The sequence below is a fragment of the Chelonoidis abingdonii genome, chromosome 1 (assembly GCF_003597395.2).
Source record: "Chelonoidis abingdonii isolate Lonesome George chromosome 1, CheloAbing_2.0, whole genome shotgun sequence".
Lineage (NCBI taxonomy): Eukaryota > Metazoa > Chordata > Testudines > Testudinidae > Chelonoidis > Chelonoidis abingdonii.
The window spans coordinates 2,047,729-2,063,224 of record NC_133769.1 but is presented as its reverse complement, the minus strand read 5'-3'; the positions used below and the strand labels follow the sequence as shown (position 1 = coordinate 2,063,224).

The 15,496-nt window shown below is 51.5% G+C and overlaps 1 protein-coding gene across 4 annotated transcripts in view; it reads right to left on the bottom strand.

Moving 5' to 3' along the window:
• IL15RA (interleukin 15 receptor subunit alpha) overlaps positions 1–12,252 on the bottom strand; it is an 88,824-nt gene extending 76,572 nt beyond the window's left edge. For 2 of the 4 annotated variants that reach the window (XR_004376109.2, XM_032797504.2), the window contains exon 1: positions 11,527–12,250. Coding sequence is in view for 1 of the 4 variants with exons in the window: in XM_032797504.2 (XP_032653395.1) it covers positions 11,527–11,602 (76 nt within the window). In the remaining 3 variants the exon portion in view is untranslated. Of the gene's footprint in view, positions 1–11,526 lie in introns of all 4 variants that reach the window. The other 2 variants (XR_004376110.2, XR_004376108.2) reach the window with 2 other exon arrangements.
• Positions 12,253–15,496: the final 3,244 nt, after the last annotated feature.

Below are 15,496 nucleotides of genomic sequence, written 5' to 3'. Positions count from 1 at the left end.
CTTAATCTCCCTGGCCTGATTAGGGGAACACTTAAGAAAATGCTTAACTTTAATGGGATTTAAGCATGGGCTTAAAGTTAATAATTCTGTCTGGTCTACTTTAGATTGTAATCACTTCAGGACAGTGATTCATACATGCAGCCTGTGGCAGAATAGGGTCCTGATCTTGGTGACGCTTCCAGTCTCTGCTGGAAACTCCAGAATCACAAATACTGCAGCTTATATAGTCATATGTATTTAAATTGGAATTCATTGTCAACGATGCATATTGTTGACCAAGGGGATGTACAGGCCTTTAAGCACATTCCCAAGAGAGTATGAAAAAGCCATGTCTGTGCTGAGCTCAGAACACTGACGCCTCAGTGGTCGTCACCTGAGATTTCCCACCAACCCACTTGTGCATTAACTCTCTCTCAGGCCATGGCTACACTGGCGCTTTAGAGCGCTGCAACTTTCGCACTCAGGGGTGTGAAAAAACCACACCCCTGAGCGCTGCAAGATATAGCGCTGTAAAGCCTCAGTGTAAACAGTGCCTCAGTGCTGGGAGTGCAGCTCCCAGCACTGCAAGCTACACTCGTAGAGGATGTGGAGTACGTCCAGCGCTGGGAGAGAGCTCTCCCAGCGCTGGCACTGCAACCACACTCACACTTCAAAGCGCTGCCGCGGCAGCGCTTTGAAGTTGCAAGTGTAGCCATACTGTGATGGGGCAAGGCCAGATGGCTACAGTAAAGTACTGAGAAACAGGTATGTTAGCCCCAGGCTAAACAAATCCCTAGGACCATGGTAACCAAATGGCAGTTGCTCCAGGTTAATCAAGGCACCTGGAGCCAATTAAGACCTTTCTAGAAGGCAGTGGAGATAGCTACTTTAATTAGAACACCTGCAGCCAATCAGGGCAGGCTAATCAGGGCACCTGGGTTTAAAAAGGAGCTCACCCCAGTCAGGCAGGGAGGAGCCAGAGGAGAAGGAGTGCGAGTGAGGAGCTGGGAGCAAGAAGGCAAGGAGCTGAGAGTGAGAGAGTGTACTGCTGGAGGATTTAGGAGACAAGCATTATCAGACATCAGGAGGAAGATCCTGTGGTGAGGATAAAGAAGGTGTTTGGAGGAGGCCATGGGGAAGTAGCCCAGGGAGTTGTAGCTGTCATGCAGCTGTTACAGGAGGCAGTATAGACAGCTGCAATCCACAGGGCCCTGGGCTGGAACCCGGAGTAGAGGGCGGGCCCGGGTTCCCCCCAAACCTCCCAACTCCTGATCAGACACAGGAGGAGTTGACCCAGACTGTGGGGAAGATCACTGAGGTGAGCAAATCTGCCAAGAAGCGCAGGACCCACCAAGGTAGAGGAGGAACTTTGTCACACATACCCTCAGTGATATGGCGTTTTGATCAACTTGAAAATATTTATACATCACAATTGCAGATGTTTTCCTCACAAACACAGATTCTTATGGTACAAACAGATACAAAAAGGATCAGACACACTAACTCCCAGGTTAATCAATATTCCAGATCTGGCCCAAATACACGCTACAGCCAATTCTTATTAACTAAACTAAACTTTATTAAAAAACAAGAGAGAGAGTATGCTTAAAAGATCAATATACATACAGACATTAGTTCAGATTCATAGCATAGATGGTGAGCTTTGTAGTTGCAAAGAGTTCTTTCAGAAATACATGCATCTGACGAAGTGGGTATTCACCCACGAAAGCTCATGCTCCAAAAAGTCTGTTAGTCTATAAGGTGCCACAGGATTCTCTGCTGCCCTTTCAGAAATAGTTCATAGGTTATAGTCCAATGTCCAAATCTCATATTCATGGCATACCAGCATAACTGGGACCTCAATCTTGTGACTCAAATGTCTAAGCAGCTCTGAGATGACAGAATCAGGACCCAAGAATATTTTATACAATTTCATGTCTTTTGACAAGTTGAAGTTCAAAAGGTAATTAACATGACTTTGAAGGAGGTCCATCACTGGTACTTAGCTATAGAATTAACATAAGGCCATTTGCTTGTTCCTCCATCATTCACAGTACATTTCAAAGAGATCAATACGGAGATATCCTGTGTTTACAATTCATTGAAAGTCTAGGATCTTCCTTTGACCTCTGAATTATCAGAATGCAGCACAGACAGGGACTGTTGATTACATCGTCCACCCTACTCATACATATGTAAATACAGAAAAACACAAATATTATCTCCCCACATGTCTTTTGAGGGTTATTTATTTTGCAGGAGGTTTAACCTTTTCTTCACAAGTGTAAAATGACTGAAGTCAATGCAGTGATGCTGGTGTAATATGAGTGCGAGTTGAGATTGGAATCAGTCCCTATATTCCACGAGGAATCCACAGTCTTACCACAACTGTGCACGCTCATGAGCAATCTCAGCAGAATGGGCCAGTGACTGAATACGCCTGGAGCCTGAACTATTCTCACGCCAGAGCTGGTCCACTGCAGGCAGAACAGAGGCATGTTGCTAGGGCAACGTGCACAGCTAGGCCTGTGCTGCTGCTAACACTCTGTTGCATAGTTCAGTCACAGAGGTTGTCACTGTTTTCTCTCCTACTCCTTGTATTTATATGTTTGGCCAATTGCCAATGATCTGCCCGGGGAAGCTAGACCTAATAGCATCCCCGGTTTAAAGATGACCAGCAAAGGGGAAAAAATCTAGGGGCTCTGACCCTCTTTGATATATAAAGATGGTCTGAGCAATGTGTGTGTGGCAGGGGAGAAGTGGGCAGTTAAGGGGTTTTGGTGGTGTTTTTCCCCTGTGTTTTTTTGTTTTGTTTTAATACTAGAAACTCAGAGCTGGTCTACTCTGGACAACTGAAGACTCATATATTTTTGACAGCAGAGATACTGTCTACTTCAGTTAAATCTGATGAATTGAGAAGGGGCCATGGTTTTTATTTACACTATATAAAGCTCTTTAGTTATGTTAATACTTATTTAACTAAAACACTTAGGAGAAAAGCTCTTTTGTTAATGATGCAGAACCCTTGCTCCTTCCATTAAGGGCTGAAAAAGCATTCAATACATACAGCTGTGGCTCCCAATCAGTCCTCTGGCAAAACCAGGGATGACCAGACTTAATAATCCTGGTATTTTTAAGATTAAAAAAGCAATAAGAAGGGAGGAAAAAACACCCTAAGGGCCATTTTTATATATAAGCAAAATAGCACAAACCTAATTTTTAATCCTTTGCAAGTCACCTTTGAAGGAGGCGCTTGAGAACTTCTCCAGGAAAGTTCTTCAACTATAGAATTGGCTTTTCTCTTTGGTCTGACATTTCCTAGTTATTCTGAGCTCTGGGACATATTAAAAAGGTTGATCTTGTTTTCTCCAGGATTTTCTGGGCAAGGTGGATTAAGAACATTTATGCAGTCTGCTAGAGCCATAGATCCATAAGGTTAGAAGTCACTCCTATGGTCATCTAGTCTAACCCCTTGCCAAGATTCAGGATTTGTTGTGGGACATTTGTTTGTGTGAAGGGCTGTTTATATGACTATTGTAAAGAGGCTCTGGCAGTAAAGACAATCTATTCTGGATGTTTATCTTTGATCATTTAAAATTGTTGTTTAAGTGTCTAGAGTCCAGGTAGCTGTCTTTTATAAATGGAAAGAAATGAATGAATTTATGCCAGTGGCCTTGCCCAGGTGTGAGTGAATGCAGCATTTGAGGCCGTTAAGTTTTCAAAGTATGTTTTAATCACAAATGCGTAAAAAAAGTGTTTAAAATCACTTCCACAGGGAGGAATGGAGGAGGAGTGTGCAAATATTTCCTTTTGGCAAGTGGGCCCAACTTGGTTTCAGCTTCCTTAGGCTTCCTCCATCCCCAGTTTGAAACATTTATTCACAGCCAGCTAAGTCTTTCAGCAAAACTCTGTATTTCCTCCACTGTTTGCTCCCTGAATATTTCCCTCCTCTTCCCACTCCAGTAACTAAATATCAGCATGAGAAAGCTGCACCTACTGTTCTCCATGGATCTATTCTGTTCGGATCTACAGCGGTTCTTATACTGTTGTCATCACCCGAGTAGCTATCCTTCTGGTAGAGCATCATACAAAGAGACTAACAAGGCTAAAGGAAATGAGCAGGAGCCACGTTGCAGTGACAATTCTGCCACCCTTTTGCCCAACGCAGTGAGCTCAGCTCTGCGCCTGACTGTGGTGGGGAAGAGAAAGTAGCAGGATGGCCCACACTTTCCCTCTCCCTCCGCCTGGAGGAGAAGAGCTGCTCTAACCTCACCCAGGCCAGTGCTGCCCCCTCATACTATGGTTGGCTCTGTGTAGGGCACAAGGACATCCAGAGGTGAAAGTAAGCCGCTACGCCCCAGTATGGCATACCGGCAAGAGCCTGGGTGCCGTACCGGGGCAGATTAGCTTCCCCTGGCAGCATTTTAAAAGGCTTGGGGCTCCCAGCAGCCACTGGAGCCCTGGGCCCTTTAAATTGCCGCCAGAGCCCTGCTGCTGGAGCCCTGGGGCAGAGCCGGCCTTAGGATTTATGGTGCCCTAGGCGAGATTATTAAACTGGTGCCCCGAGGCCTGTCTTGCTCTTAGCAACACAAACATAAGTTTACAGTACTGGAAAACTTGCCACATGCATGTTATTAAAACCAGTTTAACTTAATTAAGCACACTGTAATGGACTAGCACTAAAGAAGTAGCACTATAGAAAAAATTCTGATTTGACAGAATGATGCAAATAATATCTTTTTTTTTTTTAATCTGCCAACATTTTATTGGAAATTTCTATGAAGAGGTATTGAAACAAGGATTAGTTTTTAATTAAAAGCAATCTTTCTGGCTTTTTTTGGCTGCAAAATCAGTAATAATGTCATCGTATGACAAAGACAAAGTGATGTCTTTTTCGATTGCAAGAATAGCAAGACCAGTCAAGTGTTCCTGACTCATAGTAGAGCGGAGATAGTTTTTAATGAGCTTTAGTTTTGAAAAACTCCGTTCTCCTGATGCTATTGTTGGCAATGTACACATTAGGATATATGTCAACAAGTTCGCTGGTATGAATAAACTGTACAATGTCCATCATCAATTTTGCATGTGGCAACAACTCAATTTTTCGTACAGTTCAAGTCCATTTAAATCAAAACAATCATCGTGCTTCAGGAGGCTCTTTAGGTCAGGGGTCCCCAACACAGTGCCCGCAGGTGTCCTGGCGCCCGCAGGGGCCTCTCAGTGCACCCACATACTAGCCTGAGGATGAGCATCTGCTGAAATGCTGCCGAAATTCGGCATCATTTTGGCAGATGCTTGTCCACCACCACGGTCCTTCATCTGGAGCCCGCAAGACGAAAAAGGTTGGGGACCACTGCTCTAGGCTCTTGCACTTTGTCATTAGTTGCTCTTGTTTTCCTATTTCGTTGAATTTAGTCCCGTCAGCCCGCTGCCAGCTGAGTGAATGGAACCCCAGGCCGACAGCAGGTTGAGTGGCTCAGCCGGGGTCTCAGCCGCCAGCATGCTCAGCCGCTGCCAGCCTGGGGTTCCTTGGGGGTCCCCAAGCCAGCAGTGGGTGCTGAGTGGGGCCGGTGGCCAGGACCCTGGGTGCCAATGGGGCAGCAGCCAGAACCCCAGAGCAGTGGCTGGCTGAGCCGCTCAGCTCGCTGCTGCGTGCCATCAAAAATCAGCTCACATGCCACCTTTGGCACGTGTGCCATAAGGTTGCGACCCTTGCTCTATAACATTAGTAAGGAGAAGAGCATATTACAGTTGTTGGAGGGCTCTATTTTAGCAGTAACAGGCTATATGTAAAGTCAGGTCAACATTTTTGTTTCTACTGATGAAAAACTAATCCACTCCTCTTCCCACATAACAAACTTGTTCCACAAATAATTGTCAACAACTTATTTTCTTTTTTTGTTTGGCTAATATATTGATTTTTTTTAAAAAAAAACATTGAAATTGAATTCAGAAATTGTTAGCCGAAGCATTTTTGCACAAATGTTAATGAGCACTTTAAATGGCAACAACCAGTACTGCTTTCAATGGCTTGGCTACCCACTAACCTGCTGGGTCCACAGCTCCAAGGTAGAGGAGGAATAAAAGGAACTGCAGGACCCCAAGTCACCTCTTGGGTGCCAAGTGGCAACAGCCAGCAAGCAAACCGCAAAAGGTCAGGGATACACACGCCCAACGCATCACCGAACAGCCCAACAGACAATGTGAAGTTAGCCACAGCATCTGATTCTCGGGACGGGGCACCTCCATGGAGCCAGCAGCAGCTCATCTGCCATGTGCAGCTCCCCGGCAGATGAGATGGATCACGGCCAGCCCTGGGAGAGATGCGCGTCCCCAGCTAGGGTGATCAGATCCCAGATGTCCTGAATTTATAAAGGCAGCCTGATATTGGGGGTGTCTTATATAGGCACCAATTATCCCTTCTACTACGGTGAACCAGAACAGCAAGTGTGAAAAAATTCAGGACGGGGGTGGGGGGGAATAGGAGCCGATATAAGAAAGACCCAAAAACTAGGACTGGCCCTATAAAAGTGGGACATCTGCTCACCCTACCCCAACCCCCTGTCCTGATTCTTCACACATGCTATCTGGCTATCCCCAGCCCAGCCCTGTGCGACCCTTCCAATCCTGGCTGCCTGCCAGGAAGTGAGTTACGTTCACTTTCATTCCTCAGCAGGCAGCCAGCCTCCCCTCCCCTCACAGCACCTCACCAACCCAGCCCTGATGGAGGGGAGGGGGAAGAGAGGGGTGCTTCATGGGGGGGAGGGAGAAACAGGGGGGGTGCTCTGTGGGGCAGAGGGGAGAAGAATGGACATTATGGGGGACAACAAAGGGTACTGCCAGAGCCGCTGAGCCTGCCTCACCTCACGCCGGGGGAAAGAGTCACACTCACAGGTGAGTTCCTTCCCCTACCCCTTCCCAGAGACCCCAGCAGCCAATCCCCTGCCTCAGACTGTGCTGCATTCGGCTCTCTCTAGGACCCAGCAGCCCTGCTCTTACATGCTCCACTGCTTCCATCTGTTCAGGTTCTCACAGAGCAGTGCCCCCAGACGTAGTGGTGCCCTAGATGGCTGCCTGTTCTGCCTATGGCTAAGGCCGGCCCTGCCCTGGGGAAGTGGTGGGGCTCAGGCAGTGATATAAAGGGCCCGAGGCATCTGCTGCAGCTACCGCCCCGGGCCCTTTAAATCGTCCCCGGAGCCCTGGGGTAGCAGCAGCGGGGCTCCAGCAGCTATTTAAAGGATCCAGGGCTGCGGTAACTGTTACAGCCCCAGCCCTTAAAATAGCCACGGAGACCTGCCGCCGCCTCCCCAGGACTCTGGCAGCAGGGCTCTGGGGATGATTTAGAGGGTCCAGGGCTCCAGTAGCCACTACCACCCCGGGCCCTTTAAATCGTCCCCGGAGCCTGCTGGAGCCCTGGGATAGCTGCGGTGGGGCTCCGGCGGCTATTTAAAGGGGCCGGAGCTGCAGCAGCCCCTACCCTGGCCCTTAAAATAGCTGCCGGAGCTCTGCCGCCGCCTTCCCAGGGCTCTGGAGATGATTTAAAGGGTCTGGGGCTCTGGTAGCCGCTACCGCCCCGGGGCCTTTAAAATCATCCCTGGAGCTTGCCAAAGCCCTGGGGTAGTGGCAGCGGTGATTTAAAGGGCCAGGGACTCAGCCACCGCTACAGCCCCAGGCCCTTTAACTTGCCGCCGGAGCACCATAGCCGCTACCCCAAGGCTCCAGCAGCAGGGCTCCGGGGATGATTTAAAGGGCCCGGGGTGGTAGCAGCAGCCGGAGCCCTGGGCCCTCGGCTGCTGCTGCTATCCCGGGGCTCTGGCAGCACAGCTCTGGTGGCGATTTAAAGGGCTCAAGGCTCCCACTGCTGCTACCTTCTGGGGCCCTTTAAATCGCCACCCGAGCCCCGCTGCTGGAGCCCTGGGGTAGCAGCATTGGGGCTCTGGCGATGATTTAAAGGGCCACGGGCTCCTGGCTGCCACTAGTACAGTGGAGCCGTAGGCCCTTTAAAGCTCCGCCAGAGGCCAGGGCCCCCTCTGATGGTGATTTAAACTGCCTGGGGCTCCATTGCGGTAGTTGAAGCTGGAGCCCCAGGCCCTTTAATCATGTCGGGACTCCCAGCCGCCTCTGCAGCTGGTAGCTCTGGGGGTCATTTAAAGGGCTCAGGGCTCCCAGGTGCTGCTACCACAGCCCCAGCCCTGGGCTCTTTAAATCCTGATTTAAAGCACCTGGGTATTTAAAGGCTCCACCTCTTAAGGACTCCGGAGTACTGGTAAGTCCTTTAAGTTACTTTCACCCCTGAGGACATTCCTCTCCCCTTTGCACAGTCACACAGGGCCAACCACAGTCTGAATCCCCTTATTCAAAGTTTCATCCAACTCATCTCCTTTTGGGTGGGAAAGTCATTACAGGGGGCTCCTAAATGTATTCCAGAAAGAGGATTCTCTTCTCCCATCAAATTCTAGAAAATATGCAATGCGCGCAGTGCCCAGTGGCTCTAATTTCAAGCCAGGTTTCATACAGTGAGAGGTAATTACAGTAAATGCCCCTTATATACAGTCCACCAAAAAGCTGGCTGCACATTTAACCAGGGGAATTGGCTTCCAAGTGAAAGATCTTTGTTAGGTACAGTACAAAGGTTAACGTTGATGGCATCAACAGAAGCTGGTAGAACAACTGTCACGAAGTGTGAAAGAGAAAGGAATGCAGTTAAGATGTTGTAAAGTTAAATAACTGCATATTTGTATTAAATATCCTGCAAAATGTGCTATATTTGGTAACATATTCAAGCTATGCATCAATTACTTTTATGAATGTTTTTCTTGGTTTCTGTATGAAAATTAAGTTTAAAAAAAAATCACCAATAAATAAAATGTCCCGGCAGGCAGTCACATAGCACAGCTGAGGTAAGTTTAAGGGGTACAAGCAGAAGTCAGCAGATTGAGGAGTGGATGTGCACAAAGACGGGTGCTAAATCTGATGTGGAACAGTGCTCCTCGTGCACTGCTGCGTCCAAGAGCACGGGCTGCTCTGGAGCATTGCTCTTGGCAAGCGTCATCAGACGTTACTGTGCATTTTTACAGTAACAAAGTCAACAACAGAAAAAGAAACAAGAACCCAAGTCAAAGCAGCAAATACCCTAGTGGACACAGTGCTCCCTGAATGCTGAACAGACCCTAGCCCCAAGCCTGCAAGTTCCATATGGGGCATGCATGAGGTCAGTATCATATCAGTACGTCACCTACAGCACAGATATATGTTACAATATACTGGTCACTGGTTCAATGTCAAGTACCCAGAATCCCCCAAGGACCCCACACCAGCACCCATATCTGAGTGCATGGCATGGAAAAAAATGCAAGATAAACCTGTTCATTTGCAAATTTAACACCATTAATTTGGGCTTGAATAGAGGCTGGGAGTGGCTGGCTCATTACGAAAGCAGCTTTGCCTCTCCTGGAATTGACACCTCCTCATCTATTATTGGGAGCAGGGCCAGCTTTATGACCCGCGGGGCCCAATTAGAATACTTGGTGGCAGGACACCCACTCCGGGTTTGCCGTGGCACCAAAGGACCCCCTGCCACTGAAATGCCAGTAAAGACCCCCGGAGCAGACCCCTCACTGCCAAAATGCCACCGAACACCCCCAGAGCGGGGAATCCTTAGGCACGGGGCCCGATTCCAGGGAATCGAGTGAATCGGCTTAAAGCTGGCCCTGGCTGGGAGTGGACTTTGGTGCCACGGCAAACCCAGAATGGGTGTCCTGCCGCCGAGTATTAGGCCGTTAGTCTGTAAGGTGCCACCAGACCCTTGTTGTTTCTGAAGATAAACCTGTGGCTTTTCAGCCCTTTGGGAAGCACTTTCCTGGGTGCTAGCTTCCTTAAAAGGGCTCGGGCTGCCACCCAGGGCCGGTGCAACCATTTAGGCAAACTAGGCGGCCACCTAGGGTGCCTAGTGGTTGGGGGCGCCTAAAAGCCCCCTCAGGCGAGGAGGTGGAGGTGAGCTGGGTAGGGGGGTGCATGGGGAGGGTTGCCTGTAATAATGAGGGGGGGGCGCACAAGGGAACCGATCCCTGCTCCAGCTCACTACCGCTCTGCCTCCTCCCCTGAGCACACAGCCCAGCTCTAATTCTCCTCCAATCAGCGCCGCAAGCCTGGCCGGGAGGAGAAATTAGGGCTTGGCTACATTGGCACTTTACAGCGCTGCAACTTTCGCGCTCAGGGGTGTGAAAAAACACCCCCCTGAGCGCTGCAAGATGCAGCGCTGTAAAGCGTCAGTGTAATCAGGGCAGCGCTGGGAGCTGCACGCTACACCCATAAGGGATGTGGTTTACAAGCAGTGCTGGGAGCGCTATCTCCCAGCGCTGCGCTGCTTACATCACCTCAAGGCTTAATTCTATGTAGCCAACCCTTAGAGCAGCCGCCCCCCGATTTTTGGCTCAGTGGAGGGGCGAGCCGAGGTGAGCTGGGGCGGGCTACTCAGGCGGGTTAGTTTCTGCAAGAGGGCTCCCAGGCCAGGGTTAGTTTGCCATGGGAGGATCGGGGGAGGGCAGAGGGGTTAGCTGTCGCGGGGGGGGGCAGCTGCTCAGGGGGGTCCCTGGTGGGAGGCTGAGTTAGCTGGGGGGGGGGGGGGGTGCAAGGTGGAAGTTTTGCCTAAGGCACAAAACTTCCTTGCACCGGCCCTGCTGCCACCCCTGGTGGATCCCTTTTCCACCCCACTAAGGAGGCTAGCACCCAGGAAAGTGCTTCCTAAATGGCCAGCCCTATGCCAGTAGACATTTTAGAGGACAGTGCCTCAGCAGGGGACAATGGTTCCCAAAGCTCCCTGGTGCACAGAAGGAATGTTCCCACTGTGCCACCCTCTGCGATGGTGTAGCGTGGGCTCCCCTTGCAGATGATGCCCTGTTCGGCTGGCTGGGGAGAAGGTGGCGGAAGGCTGATGGCTCTGTCTCCTCCCCTCCCTCACACACTTTTGGAGTGACCCAATGCAACGATGGGTTGGCAACCGAGGCTGGCCCAGGTAAGAGGCTACAAGGAGGGGCACAGTCCCGGTGCCATGTTCCTTTTGTACAGCCATGAGCTGGTCCTTTGGTTCCCCTCCCGGTGCAGCTGCCCGGAGGACCGCACGTGGGGCAACAGCAGTCGCGCCAGCTCTGCAGGAAGGGCGTGGGGCCCCCCGCTTGTCCCCAGGCTCGGAGCTGGAGCTTAAGCGGCACGCAGGGGATCCTCCTCTTTCGGAGGCGCGCACAGGCTCGTTCTGGAGCGCACGGCTTGGCTACAGGTGCCCCCGGGGCTCCCGACTCCTCCTTCCCGTGGAGCGCACATGGCCCGAGCGCACGGAGGTGGCTCCTTTCCCGGGCGCTCCCCCTCCAGGGCGCGCTGCACACCTGAGCCCCCCAAGCCGGCGGTGATGGTCTCCGCTCGGGACCGCAGGCTGGTGGGGCGGGCTCGTCCCCTGCCGGGAGCAGCCCCCATCCCCTTTGCCTCCCCCGGCCCATGCGCTCCGGAGAAAGAGGAGGAGGAGCGGCTGGCAGGCTGCGCTCTCTCGCTTACCTCGCAGCGCGGGCGCGCTGGTGCCGGCGGGCAGGAGCCCGACGATGCCGCAGAGCAGGAGCAGCAGCCGGGCCATGGCATGGGAAGCGCTAGGGAAGAGCCCAGCCTCTGCAGGGCGAGGGCCCAGGGTCAGATCCCCGGCGGCTGGGGCCGGGACGGCGGCAGCTTCATCGGGGTATCAGGCTGGGCACGTTGCAACCCCGAAAGGCACCTGAAAGAGGGGAGCATGTGAGGGCGCAAAGTCCTGGCTCGGCGGATCCGCCCAGGCGCCTGCAAAAGTCCGCAGAAGAGTTTGGGGAAACTTAATTCGAGTGGACTCGGCGCCTTTCGCTTTCGGTTTCGCATTAAAGTCGCAGCAGTGTGGTATGGGGCATTTGCAAGCGAGGGGGGGAGGGGACAGTTTGACTCTCAGCAACCCAAGGGATAGTGACACGTGGCTCCAGCCCTCCGGCACCTGGGTGAATCCAAGTCACCTCCCATCCAGCACCGAGAGGGAAGGTGACGCGTGGAACCAAGCGGCTGGTGGACAGAGGGAGGGCACTGACACCACTAGCTCTCTTGGGAGCTTGTTCTAGGGTCACGCTATTAATTGCTGTGTCTTGTTCTCTCACAGCCCGCCCCCCCCTCCATCAAATTACCCAGTTGAACCTTCCACAAACTGGGCAGACTCTAGGGGGGATTAAAAAGAACCCTGTGGGTGGTGTAGATCAGCTGATTCAGGCTCAGGGGACTCAGGCTTCTGGGCTGAAAAATCAATGTGTGTAGGTCGGGTTAGGCAAACTATGACACGTGCCGAAGACGGCAGGCAAGCTGATTTTCAGTGGCACTCACGCTGCCTGGGTCCTGGCCACCGGTGCAGGGGGGCTCTGCATTTTAATTTAATTTTAAATGAAGCTTCTTAAACATTTTAAAAACCTTATTTACTTTACATGCAACAGTAGTTTAGTTCTATATTATAGACGTATAGAAAGAGACCTTCTAAAAACATTAAAATGTATTACTGGCACGCAAAACCTTAAATTAGGGTGAATAAATGAAGACTGGGCACAGCACTTCTGAAAGGTTACCGCCCCCTGCTGTACATGTTCAGGCTAGAACTAGAGCCCGAGCTCTGGGAGTTGAGACCCTGTGAAGGGGGAGGGTCCCAGAGCTCAGGCTCTAGCCCAAACTCAAATGTCTATGAAGATTTTTAGCTCTGCAGCCTGAGCCTCTAGGGTCCCGAGTCAGCTGACTTGAGCCAGACACCATGCTGATTCTTTCAGCTAGATGTGCCCCTTTAACTGTTTATTACAAGCATTTGCAATGGTAGGAGTCCTTCACATGTGCACTAATTTGAACAAGGTTTTAACTCAACCCCCTACCAAGGTTTCACCCAGCTCATAACAAAACAAAAAGGTAAAGCATATGTTACCCTTCTGCCAAGTGGAGCCTGCAGCAGCTAGGGCTGGGTTCAATATCTAGAGCAGGGGTTGGCAACCTTTCAGAAGGTTTTTAGAAGGTCTCTTTCTATAAGTCTATAATATAGAACTAAACTATTGTGTGTAAAGTAAATAAGGTTTTTAAAATGCTTAAGAAGCTTCAATTAAATTAAATATAAAAATGCAGAGCCCCCGCACTTGGTGGCCAAGGACCCCCCCTCCCCCCCCCCCCCCCCCCCCCCCCCCCCGCCCCCCCCCCCCCCCCCCCCCCCCCCCAGCAGTGTGAGTGCCACCTGGAAATATCGCTTGCGTCTGCCTCGGTCACGTGATGCCAAAGGTTGCCTAACCCTGCTCTAGAGGTTTATTTTTGCAATAGTAACCACACAACCACTTTGAGCCCCCACCTAGTTAAACTGAGGAAATTACACACATACCACCCCTTGCATAACGCGCCAACTTCCCCGGCAGCCAGTGGCTGCTCTGCCCCCCCGACGTCGCGTGCTGCCACGCCTCTACTCTCCTTTCCCGCCCCTAGGACCCCGACCCCCGTTGCCAACCCCTTCCCCCCAAAGTCCCAAGCCCTAAGCTCCGCACCGTCTATCGGTTGCCCCTAATGGACCCACTTCCCTCAAAATTCTCTCACCCTAGTACTGCCTCTGTTCCCCGACTGCACCACACGTTCACCCTCCTCCTCCCTCCCCATGCAGCGCTTCCACGGCGAATCAGCTCTTTCTCGTGCACAGCACTCAGGAGGAGGGGGGAAAGCAGTACACTATCAAGTGCACGCCAGGGAAAGTGAGGCGGATGGTCGTAAGCTGAGGTTGGAGCAGCGGCGGGGGACGCTGCTCGGTGGTGCTACAGCAGACCATCCTACTTCCTCTCCGTGTGGTGCGCCCAGACGGGCCGCAGAGGCTTCTATCTCATGGGCTCTCCGTGGTGCCCAAGCCCAGGAATTCAGGGCTGGGGGCTGTCTCCACCAATATTTGGAAGCTGGTTTCTCCCCTGTCCCTGCTTGGAGTGTGTCCCCACCTCCCCGGAGCTTCCCTGCCTGAAAAAAACAGCCAGTGCCTCTCTCTTTGCTTGTGCTGTGGCTGCCTGCGCTGCTTCTCCCTAGGCTATAGAGAGCCGCGGCCAGCAGCACTGTTGGAGCACCTGGGAGGGAGGGAGGGAGAGAAGAGGGGAGGTTGCTGCTGCAGTAAAGGGGAGGAGTCCTTCTGGCCCTAGCCCTGGGCAGCCTGTCGGCACCCCCAGTTCCTTTCCCCAGCCCTGCCCACCCCAGAGCCTGTGCCCCCATGACCCAACCTGAGCACCCTCCTGCACTGTGAACCCCTCATCCCCAGCCCCACCCCAGAGCCTCCACTGAGGGAAAAACGTGCAACTTAAATTGGTGTCAGTTTGGGGTATCATTGTGTTTACACAATTACTTGATTATTTTACACTCTTAAAGTAGATAACTAGTCATATACGGGTGTAAAGTGGAAATGTTCTTAATGTTTCTCTGATACTGTGTGGGTGCCTCAGTTTCTCCTTGCATTTCTCAGGATCTAGATGTGGATAAGGGACTGTTGATTGTTGTGGAGCCCATAGAGGACCAGTGTGATGCCATCTGCACAGAGAATGGCCCGAACCCTGTTCCGGGCAACTGATGGCCTGGGCTGCTTCCTGCAAGGTGGCCACTGAAGTGTTGGAGACAAAGAGATCAGGTGGCCTCCTACTGCTGGAAAGAACAAGGCCAGAGAGGAGTGTTATGCCTGTGCGGATTCTGGAAGCGCATGGTGTGGCAGGGATGCTGGATGTTTTGGAACTACTCCATCACAGCCAGTCAGGACTCTGGGGGAGCTTCCTCTCTCTGAGCATACTGTCTGCAGGCAAAGAAGGCTTACACCTTCCTGGATCTGACCTCAGAGCATTCAGCATGCCCTTCCACACTGTGCGCTTTCCGCAGCGAGTCTGCCCAGGCAGTTCCTGGGGCAACCACAGGTCCCTGCACCCCAACTCTGCAGTCAGACATGACTCTCAGCCAGCTGGTAAAACAGAAGGTTTATTAGACGACAGGATCGCAGTCTAAAACAGAGCTTGTAGGTACAGAAAACAGGACCCCTCAGCCAGGTCCTTCGTGGCGGGTGGGGAGCCTAGACCCAAGTTCTGGGCCTCTCCCCATTTCCCCAGCCAGCTACAAACTGACTTTCCCTCCTGTGGCCTTTGTGTCTCTTCTGGACAAGGAGGCCACCTGATCTGTTTGTCCCCAACACTTCAGTTGGCACCTTGCAGGGGAAACTGAGGCACCCACACAGTATTCAGAGAAAACGTTAAGAACATTTCCACTTTGTCACAACAGGTGCAACAAAATATAATACCGTATATTGAAGCAGGCAAGTGCTGCTTCTGACTTTCCACTTTTAATTGACCCTTGTAATCTTGTGATGCCGATGCGTTATAGCTTCATTTTATATTGGCTTACAGGGTGGGAGCGGGGTGGGGGGCACCACCATTTGGGGCACCACCAAAAATTATACAAACCTGCTGCCTATGCCTGTGGGTGCAGAGCACCC